General features: G+C 45.3%; 2 protein-coding genes across 2 annotated transcripts; both read right to left on the reverse strand.

Annotated features, from left to right (window-relative positions):
* Positions 1-453: 453 nt before the first annotated feature.
* On the reverse strand, positions 454-4,065 carry LOC136480702 (uncharacterized). The gene is made up of 4 exons (XM_066478170.1): positions 3,670-4,065; positions 3,394-3,576; positions 2,127-2,359; positions 454-1,037 (listed from the first exon to the last, which is right to left on the reverse strand). The coding sequence occupies exons 1-4, from the start codon at positions 3,961-3,963 to the stop codon at positions 752-754; spliced, it is 996 nt and encodes a 331-aa protein (XP_066334267.1). The 5' UTR covers positions 3,964-4,065; the 3' UTR covers positions 454-751.
* A 479-nt stretch (positions 4,066-4,544) lies between these two features.
* On the reverse strand, positions 4,545-7,442 carry LOC136455358 (uncharacterized). The gene is made up of 2 exons (XM_066455418.1): positions 7,221-7,442; positions 4,545-5,015 (listed from the first exon to the last, which is right to left on the reverse strand). Exons 1-2 carry the CDS (start codon positions 7,440-7,442, stop codon positions 4,545-4,547), a joined length of 693 nt encoding a protein of 230 aa, XP_066311515.1.
* Positions 7,443-11,519: the final 4,077 nt, after the last annotated feature.

Below are 11,519 nucleotides of genomic sequence, written 5' to 3' on the forward strand. Positions count from 1 at the left end.
TTTGATCCAATGGGCGGCATCGCCTGAAGATGAAGCCACCTGGAAGCCGCTGGACGAGTTCCGTGCTGAGTTCCCCGCTTTCCAGCTCGAGGACGAGCTGTTCGTCGAGGGGGGAGTGATGTTATGGTGGGAAAGGTATACCACTGTCGAAACAAGACGAGTGGCTAAGGTAGTGGGTGGGGGCTTGCACCAGAAGTGCGGCAACCAGGGCCAGGCGTGGGAGCCGGGCTGGGCTCCAGCCGGTTCAGTAGGAGATTAGTTATTAGGAGAGCTATTTTAGTTGGAGTTTGTTAAGTCAAGTTTGTTAGCCCTTAGTTTTAGGAGAGGTTTGTTATTGAGTTGGTATAAGTGTCAAACAATCAAAAGGAATAAAGAGGAGCCTGAGATTGAGTTTATCTCACCTTAGGCCCTCGGGCGTTATTGTTCACGGTCTCCTGTTGTCACCGAGCTTCTAGCCAGGCGCCGAGCACGGCGCCGCCAGTTCGTCGCCGAGATTTCAAGCCCAGGCCTCTCATCTCCCACTCCTACGCCCTTAGGTCCATAAGCTCCAACAATATGCAGATGGAATAAAACAAAAGGTTGATGGACAAAGACGACAAACAACTTCCTTCCTTCCCTCCCTCCCTTCCTCGCTCTTTTCTCCAAAATGTATCATCTTCAGTTCTTCATGCCATGCATAACAGATAGATCCGTAGCACTATTTTACAAGAGTTCCCAGACCATTTGAGTTCTGCACAGGAGTCATCAGTCTTCACATCTTTGAAACTCTTAGTGGCGGCGGAACACCGGCTTCGAACTTCTTGATGTAGTCATGGATGTGCTCACTGATTTCCTGCGCCCTTTCCTGCTGGATGAAGTGCCCAGCGCCCTTGATGACCACCACCTCCTCAAGCAACGGCACGTCCCTCTTGAGCCCGCCCTTGTGGATGTAGCTCTTCACTCCCGGGTGATGGTATGCCAGGTCACCGTCCCCAACAATGAACTTAGTCGGCACTTGAACCTTTGCTCTTGTCCATGGCGCCATCAGTTCCCAGTTCCTGTGCACACATGTCAGCCAGATGTAACTAATTTATGATGCATGCGTGATGCAGCGAGAAGATGATGATGCATGATCCAATCACCCATTCTTCTTGGTTAATGAGTGATGTCAAAGGAGTTGAAATTTAACCTAGCACCAAAATTATATGTTGTTCAAAAGGCTCGCCCTGTTCGCTTGGGCTTGTTTGGTTGATAAGCCATGGCTGAAAGTACTGTTGGCTGATTTGGTGTGAGAGAAAAATATTATTCGTTGGCTGAAAAAGTACGGCTTATAAGCCAAACAAGCCCAAGCGAACATGGCGCAGAGTTTCATGTTTCTCTCCATGAAATTCAAAAATCTAATTTTGGAAGAAAAATGAAAGAAACATTTCCAACATCTTTGCAAACATTGATGTAGATTTCCAGCAACCTCCTCATATTTCATATTCAATTGTGGTTTATGACTTCATGTTGTCTGTGAGATTCTGCTTTCTATGCTAAAAACAAGTCATGCCACTATCTTTGAAACATTCGGATGTGATAATTCCTATGTTCACAATGACTGCACTAACATAGCAGTGGAATGATATCGGAGAATGATTGATACAAAGCAATAAATGATACAAAGAAAGTCAGTCCAACACATCCAACTCACAAGGCAAATTGAAATGAAAATGAAACAAAAAAACATAAATGTCTCTGTTTCAGATTTCTATTCTATTGAGCACATAAAACCTAAAGGAATGTTCTCTGCACCCAGCGCCCTTTTTTTATTCTAATAAAATCGCTCAGCAAATCTCTTGCTGAGTTTTTTCGGAAAAAAAAAACAAAGAGTTACCATTAAAAGCAATATGTTGCAATCTGAAGCTCTACACTGCATCTTAATTCTACTGAGGCCTGTGTGTTACATGAAAAACTATATTCCATGTGGAAACAGGTGATGCTGATGGGGTTTAGATGTTTGGTGTGTGCAGAAAGGTTTTTGGAAAACACGACATAAACGAATTCAGGAGATCATGACTTGATTACACGCTTATGAAATTTAATGGATTTTCAGGACATCATGATTTGATTTCACGCTTATGAATATAAATTGGTTGCGAACTTACAGGTCCAAGCAGCGGTAGTAATTTACTCCACCAGCAAATCCAGTTTTTGAGTACACACTTGCAAGGTAACTGACATCTTCCTCAGAGAGCCAAGAAGGGAGCACAATTTGCTTACTGTATGTTTGCATTTTTCGAAGGTCCATAGCTGAAGAACCTGTGTGCTGAAGAGTCAATGCCAATTTGAAGAAACTCTTCAAGTCAAAAGCAGCGAATTCTGCTTCAAGTCCAGGTTCCTGCCAATCAATGTGACACTTTAAATGTATTTATTCAAAAATAGTATCACTAGTATGATTCTTCATTAGGTTCAAAACATGGAGGTCATAGACATATATGATCCCAACTTTTGCAACTAGTCCGCGCAGGTGTCATAAATTGCTGATAAATAACTCACATACCACAGAACAAGAGATTGATTAGTAACTCAGAAAAGAGTAATATTATTACCCAACTAAGAAGAGATCTCAAAGAAAGAGAACTAGTTACAACAGAAGTATACTGTATACCACCAAAGAAGCAGATTTGTAGATACATTTTAGGCTACACTTCTAGAAGACCAATTGATGGGAAACTCCAATGCGTGAACATAGAATTGTGCATCAAACTGAAGGACACATGTGAGCACCACTTTGGGCTTCGGTTTGGACTGTTTTGAGCATCATCATATCTGTATGATTCAGTGAATCAACACAATGTGACCGATTGAAATCCACAAGCCCATGTGTGTTTGTGTGAGAACTGAGTAACCCATATGCATTTGGATCACAGCTGAGTAATCTTTTTTTTTTTTAAGTTCGCTGGGGGGAGAGGATCCCCACCTGAATGTATGTATTGATTCTGAGTAATCTTATCACCTCTATCCTCTTTACATTAGCAAAGCATATAGACATAGCCCCTTCATATTAGAATTGCGATAAGAAATGACAATCCGCGAACAGAGTAATCTTATCACTTTTATCCTCTTCTTTACATAAGCAACCCATATAGACATAGCCCCTTCGTATTAGAATTGCAATAAGAAATGACACTCTAACCCAATACCATCTCACATCTCATCCCACGCTGGGAAGCCCAACAAAAGGAGCATACCGAAAAATGTGCAAACGATAACTATGCAGCAAAATGCAGTCCAATTGAAACAAATTGTCAACCAATCTGTGGATGCCTCAAATTAGCAGAAGCGACCTTTGTTCAGTCCATCGATTACTGATGATTAGGTGGCAGTGGGCAGTGGCACATCCAAAGGACGATAGGAGGAGCAATTACTCACCTGGAATCGGCAGACGTAGTAGTCATCCCCGTATGCGGCGCGGAAGTACTCGACAGGCTTCACGCCGGGGCGCCGGGGCATGAAGGCAACGCTGAGGTTGACGAGCGCGCGCACCCGATCCGGCCGCAGCAGGCAGAGGTTCCACGACACGATGGCGCCCCAGTCGTGGCCCACAACGAACACCTGCACCCCAGAGATCCCAACACATGTGGGGAACTTTCAACAAGCTTTGGTGGGGAATTCGATTCGACGGGGAACGGAGCCGCGCGCGGGTACCTGCGGTAGGTGGAGGGCGTCGAGGAGCGCGACGAGGTCGCCGACGATGTGGAAGACGGTGTAGGAGGTCGGATCCGGCGGCGCGGTGGTGCCGCCGTAGCCCCGGAGGTCGGGCGCGACGCAGCGGTAGCCGCGCGCGGCGAGGTAGCCCATCTGGTGGCGCCACGAGTACCAGAGCTCCGGGAAGCCGTGCACGAACAGCACCGTCGGCGCGGAGGCGTCCACGGGGCCGGCCTCCGCCACGTGCATCGAGATGCCGTTGGCCTCCAGCTGCCGGTGCCTCACCGCAGCCATGGCGTGTCGGCGTCGTGCTCCGCGGGTCCGGGCCGCTGCTGTTGACTGGGAGGGGACAGCGGGGACCGGTGCGAGTGATCGAGACGCGTCCGCCGGTCCAAACGCAAACTGGGCCAGGCCCAATTGATCGGATTGCACAGCCTGTTTGTGTTTGCTGGCAGACGCGTGGGGTACTCTGTTTGCTTCATTTTTGTCTGCTGCCTAAACTTGTCACATGGTTGCCGCACAAAATGCAAATACGCCATATAATACAATCACGATAATATATACTAGCAGCATGCAGCTTGATTACTCAGCAGGTTAGTTCGCTTTTTGCTCGGAACAGAAGCTTTCTTGCTTGCTTGCAATTGATAATGAGATCGATTAGGTCTGTGCATTTCAATCAATTCCGAAACACATGCATGGTTTATTCATTTCACATCGATCATACCGTGTACACTGAAACTTGGAATAAGTCACTGATCCATATCGTAGTCACAAATACTTAAACCAAATACTGTGCATACCCGTACTTATTGTTAATTTAAATTCAAAATACAAAACAAGTTGGCAACATGAGGTTGATTTCAGTCGTTGATCCATCAGAACTTGGAGATGAAGTCGTAGATATGCTGGCTGACCTCGTCGGCCTTCTCCTGCTGGACGAAGTGTCCGGCGCCCGGGATGACGACGACGCTGTCGAGCCCCGGGACGTCGGCCTGGAACCCGCCCTTGTGGATGTAGTCCTGGATGCCCGGGTACTGGTAGGTGAGGTCGCCGTCGGCGACGATGAACCTGGTGGGCACCTGCACCTTGGCGTCCGCCCACGGCGCCTCCAGCTCCCAGTTCCGGTCCATGTTGCGGTAGTAGTAGATGGGCCCCGTGAAGCCCGTCCGCTCGAACTCGGAGGCGAAGTGCCCCACGTCCTCATCCGTCAGCCACGGCGGCAGCGGCTCGTCGGCTGCCGGCTTCTCGCCGCCGGCCGCCCAGGAGGTGAAGCGGTTGCACAGGATCTGCTTCATCAGGTACCGGGCGTTCGCCGGCGAGAACTCCTTCTCTGCGACACCAGGTTCCTGCATGTGCACCGTATGTACGTGCAACATAAGTTGTTGAATTCTGCGACACCAGATTCCTGCATGTGTTGCCGCCGTCTTGCCGACACAAGCAAATAAAAGGAAGGAAGTGAGCCAAAACTTGGAAGCCACAATGGAAGGAAAGACATGGAAGGATCCTCCATCCATATGCAAGCATGCATGCAAATCGACATCGTCGCCGCGTGATGTGATTTCGTTCCTCGATCGATCCCTCCCTCTATAAATGGCATTCCCACGCACAGTCTCCGGCCTCATCGTCACCGACAACGACGACGACATCACACCACCGCAGACGACAGTAGAAGCAATGGCGCCGGTCATCCTCCGCATGGACGTGCACTGCTACGGCTGCGCCGGCAAGATCCGCAGGGTCGTCAAGAACCTCCTCGGTACACCGATGAGTAGCTCGCATCGACATCGCATTCGCCTCATTCAATTCCATTGATCGATTTTCTTAGCATAACACCTTGGTCGTCGCCGATCACTGGGCGGACACCATGCGTGCGTGCGTGCAGGGGTGGAGGAGGTGTGGGTGTCGGTGGACACGGGGCTGGTGGTGGTGGGCGGGACGTCGCTGGACGCCTCGCTGCTGCGGTGGCGGATCCAGACCAGGACGCGGAGGCCCGTCACCGTCGTCAGCGACGGCGCGGAGCCGGAGCCGGAGCCGCCGCAGCCGCAGTACCAGTACGCCGCGCCGCCGCCGGGGTACCCGCAACACTACCACTACAGCGGGATGCAGTACATGGGCCCGCCGCCTTCGGCGGCGCCGCCGGCGCCGCAGCACCTGCTCCAGTACGTGCCGACGACGACTTGGGACGGCTACTTCCCCTCGCGCCAGTACGTGCCCAACCAGGCCCCCGTGTGCTTCAACGACGACAACCCCAACGGCTGCTGCACCGTGCAGTGACCGATCGATCGAGCTATACTAGTCGGTCGGCGCCGGCGCCGGCGTCCGATCGATCCGACCGGCGGCCGGCCGGACGACAGCGGCATATGTTTGGAGCGAGCGAGTTTTTGTCATGCATGCTCATCACACATACCGGATCTGCTGTAGTTTAATTATTCGTCCAGTTATTTTTCGCAACTTTCATCATGGTCGTCGTCGTCGATCGTGTCCCGTGTAGCTGGGGCCTATCAGTCAGTCAGTCGCACGTGTCTTTTTTCTATCGTGTGTGCGTGGAGTCAGCAATGAGCGAAGAGCCTGTGCAAGCCAAGTCTACTGCAGGGTTCATTTTGACTGCCCTGCTCGTTTAATCAGTTGTTATTATATATATTCCCGGTATGAATAAGAATGATTTGTTTACGTATAATTAAACAGTATATATAAAAAATAAAGTTTGTTTGCTTATGATTGTTCATCCAATTAATTCTTAATTTGGCGTGTCTGAGCTGTCCAAGTTTCTTTGCTCCAATAGTGCAATGCAATGCAATGCAAGCTAGCTGCGTAACGGAGCACTTTCTAGCAAGGCACCTCCGGAGTCCGGACTGCGACGTTGTGGATGGATCTCCCTAGTCCCTAGCGCAGCACCTTATGTGCGATGATGACATGTGCACACACACCGTCCAAATCCATGCCGTCCTCACACGCCTAGCTCGTATTCACTTCAATTCATGTGTATTGAAGTGAATTGTGGTGAAACCTAATTTAATTTTCATAATAATATGAATTGATAATGTTATCCAAACAAACCCTAACTTCCTAAATAGGTGGCCTATACGCATGCAAATTGTTCGTGCAGAAGATACTTGGTTTAAATTTTACGTAATCAGAGGCTAGCTATAAAACCATAATAGAAATGGAAATTTCCAAAACTACTTTGATAATAAACGCCATTTTTAAAAAAAAATGGAACAAGGAAATTTGGGACGTGCATAGTGTTATGTATGGTAATATATGGAAGTTGAAAGGTGAGACTAGCTAGTCGGGTATCACGCGGTGATTGTTGTTCTGGACTGTAAAAATTCAAGATCTTGATCGCTTTTATTCATTCCCGATCGAATGCGAAATACAAAATGTAGAGACGCATGCATGCATGCAGAACACGGTAATTTATTATAGTTGAAGAGCGGTAACGTAGACAAGTAGTGCTCGCTCCATTCTAATAAATTATAAGTTATTTCAAGAATCTTGCAGTCAAAGCGTCTCAGATTTTGATTAGTACTCCGTGGTACACACGTACACACCTGGGAGCGGCAGATGATATAGTAGGTGGGCCCGTAGTTGCGGCTGAAGTAGTCGGTGGGCTTGCCGGCGCCGGCGCGGACGAAGACGTGGCGCATGAAGGCGACGCTGGTGTTGACGAGCGCCGTCACCCGGTCCGGCCGGAACAGGCACAGGTACCACGCGGTGATGGCGCCCCAGTCGTGACCCACCACGAACACCTGCTTCGATTCATCACCATGCATGCATGATGCATCTATCCGTGCACGTACCACGTTCGTTCATTCGTCCACATGCATGCAATGCGAGATGCAACCACCAGGCTACACATCCCGTGCAGAAACGAAATCAAATGCCAGGGCTGAGATGAGTGATGACTGCCTTGAGATCGAGCGATGCAGTACTGTACAGACGTACAGTACAATAATACTGCCAGGACCACTGGTAGAGTGCAGTAGTCCTTGGAGTTGGAGGTGAAGGTTCCAACGAATTGATCGATAAGCTGTAGATCATATGGACAATATTTTTCATGTGTTTTTTTTTGGCGTTTCCAACACAGCCTATCCTAGTGGCCGGTACTGCATGCATGTATGTATACATACACACCGTACCTGGCCCATCTTTGTTTGGTTTTCATCGATGACTACTTAACGGTATTTTTCAGCGAACGAAGAGTATTTTTCTCTCATAATAAATTAGCATAAGTCAAATTTCAACGAAACGAACAAGGCTCTCGCTCTGGAGTCCGGACCAAACATAGTGCATAATATATTATGAAGAAAAAAAAGGACTCCAATCTATGTGCAGCAATGTACGGTACACTGACCAAACAGCACACAGCATAGAATAGGTACATATACATATGTCCATGCGTTTAATTTAAAGCTGAGTAACAGTCTACAGCATGTTCGTTTGGCTATGGCTTGTCGTAAACGATTATAAATTTTTAGTCGGAATATTATTTTTCTCTCATACAAACCAGCCAGCAGTACTTCTTCATGAACCAGCAACGATACGAACCAGCCAACCGAACATGCTAGGTAGCTGTGTCTGTTGTACTGTGTCATGCATGTTAGTTTAGTTGATTACATATACGCACACGTTAGCTGATGCCTACAACGACTACGACTCTATATATATCATCGCGACATGTGTATTTTTTATTCCGGGGGAAATGTATCATGTGTATATGTTTATAGGAGAAGAGAGCAGAGCAGGTGGTTAGCAACACATCATATAATAACATTATCAAACGTTGATGACTCGCTTCAAAATTAGGGCGCGTTTAGTTCCCAAAATTTTTTAGGTTTGGCTACCGTTTGGCTACTGTAGCACTTTCGTTTGTATTTAGTAATTAATATCTAATTATGGACTAATTAGGTTCGAAAGTTTCGTCTCGCGATTTCTCACCTAACTGAGCAATTAGTTTTGTTTTTCGTCTACATTTAGTACTCCATGCATGTGCCACAAGATTCAATGTGACATTTTGGGTTGAAAATTTTTGGAATCTAAACAGGGCCTTAGCCTATCTAGACTGCACAGAGCATTATAGTTTCTAATAAACAAAACTCTCTGATTTTAAACTAAAAAATTAAGATTATCTCCGGTCGTTAACCTCAGTATAAAGTTGGATCGTCTGTAAAAACACATGAAACACTACCGGAAACGTCAAATTTGCCGAGTGTTTTTATTTTTGCCGAGTGTATTTACTCGAGCACTCGGCGAACAAGTCCTTTGCTGAGTGCTGCGCTAAAAACACTCGGCAAAAAAAACACTCAGCAAAGAGAGGGTTTGCCGAGTGTAAAAAAAACACTCGGCAAAGAGGGTGGTTTGCCGAGTGTTTTCTTTTTTGCACTCGGTAAAGAAATAAAATATTTTTTCTGGAAAAGAAGAAGAGAAAAAAAATAAAAAAACTTTGTCGAATGCCTAGATCTGGGACACTCCGCAAAGAAATAAAATCTTTTTTTCTGTGAAAGAAGGAGAGAGAAAAAAAACTTTGCCGAGTACCCAAATCTAGGACACTCGGCAAAGAAATAAAATCTTTTTTTTGGGAAAGAAGGAGAAAAAAAATAAAAAAAAACTTTACCGAGTGTCCAGATCTAGGACACTTGGTAAAGAAATAAAATATTTTTTTTCTGAGAAAGAACGAGAAAAAAAAATAAAAAAAAACTTTGCCAAGTGCCCAGATCTGGGACACTCGGCAAAGGACAAAAATCCACTTAATAAACCGGCCCAGCGCCCCTCCCGAGCACCCCGCCCTTCTCTTCCCTAGCTTTTTTTAAATCGGTTTCTAGGTTAAATTGTAAATCAATATAAAATGGTATAAGAATCCAAAAATGGTAAAACCAGTTTTGTTGAGTCTCTAAAATCATGATGTACCTGTTAGTATATTTTGTTTACATAGTCTAATAATATTCTTGGAAGCTATATAGTTAATTTAAGACACTTGATATTATAAAATATAAACTTATAGAAATTTCCATGATAAATTGGTAATATTGTGGAATCTGAAATTTATACAGTAGGCTCCTAGCAAGATTAGATACTCACTGTAATTTTTGTAGCTTCAGAATAATTAGTTGCTAGATAAATAATGATGCCCTATTTGAAATAAAGATTAAATTGATAGAGTGAAATAAAGAAACACCTTGGGTTTATATAACTAAACAATTGTTGGGAAATAACGTCTTATCCGACAGCGTATATATGTAGCCTAGTACGGTCGTCGTTAGAACTAGCCGTTAACTTGAGAGGCGTAAATCGTACTTTACGAGTCATGATTGCAGTCGATTAATTATGTCTTTGCATTTGCATCGCATTGCATCTCATATAGGTACGATGATGGATCAACGGATCAATTGAAGGATGATTGGGAATTCAAAGATGGTGTAATGGTATTTTTTCCAGGAGATGATGCAATGGGCTTTCTATTCAGTTGATGGTGGATGATCTGAAGATGCAGATACTAACTTTTAATATATATCTTACCCAGGCAAGCCCCGGTGCATAACCCCTACTTTTCTGCAGTTTAAATTATATTTGTGCATTAAGTTTTAAGGAGTTGAATAAAACCATTTGCATATATATATATATATATATATATATATATATATATATATATATATATATACATACATATATATATACACATATATATATCCTATGAGTCTTACTAGTATGATAGGATCGTGTAAAATACTATGCTACAGGACTTCGGTAGGAGTCGAGAGATTGTCTGTCACTCGCGAGAGATAGGAAATATATTACTGTATTATTATCACTTGGAAAATATATATGGTGAAAAGGAAAAACGGTGACCGGACAGGGATATGGTTTGGGTATTGGTGGGTGTAAGAGGTTGTGTCGCCGTGGACGTAGGGCATGGCTAGGTTACACTGTTTTCCCTGTCTATGTCGATTAAGGACCGGTCGTTGCATAAGCCATCGAAGCAAGTCATAGACTTATTATCCCAAGCACATACTTGGGTATGAGCGCTTGGAAGACTTGTTGCTCTCTTGTCGCGGATCCGGCTCTTTTCGGATCGATCGTTAGGGTTTTATTTTGGTGAAGGAGGTCCTTGCACCGCACTAAGTCCGGAACTCAAGGGCGAGGGCTTGGAGTCCTAGTTTGGATGGGGACCTGGACACCCAGGACATGAGAGTGATGGGTTGGTCCTGCTTGTGCCTTGGGTACAAGCAGGGCGTGTGTTTTCGGGGTACCCAGCTGGGGCATTGATTCGCGAATCGCCGGGCAATCCGGTATGGCTTGTTTCGTGTCTAGCACCGTAGTAAGAACTAAAAGATGAAAGATAGAAAGAAAAGGAAATCTGATTGTTTACCACCTGCTTGAAAGTAGTACAGGTGCTTACATAGAATGGTTAGTTAATGAACCAATGCACTGCTAATAAAAATTGAATATAAGGACACATATTTAGTAATGCTTCCTGCAGATGTAATAAACCCATAAGCCAGATAGCCTTGCATATCCTTGTAGTCTTTTTCTTTCATCCTGTCGGGTAAGTCTTGCTGAGTACAATTAAGTACTCAGGGTTTTATTCCCTCTGTTGTAGGTGACAGATGGATGCTGTAACACCTCGGTGTTATGACCAGCATTTAGGCACTGCAAATCATGCATATTATGCATCATCAAGCATCTTAATCATACATGCCTAATCATGTAAATAATAACTGAAACCCTGCTTCGAAACATATGAAACATGCTCGCGGAACATGAATGTTGCATACACTTATTTGGAGTGGCTTTTGCCCAAATTATGCTTGCTAGGTTAGTAAAACATGTTTGGCTATGATTGTAAATCATCT

The sequence above is a fragment of the Miscanthus floridulus genome, chromosome 1, assembly GCF_019320115.1.
Source record: "Miscanthus floridulus cultivar M001 chromosome 1, ASM1932011v1, whole genome shotgun sequence".
Classification (NCBI taxonomy): Eukaryota; Viridiplantae; Streptophyta; class Magnoliopsida; order Poales; family Poaceae; genus Miscanthus; species Miscanthus floridulus.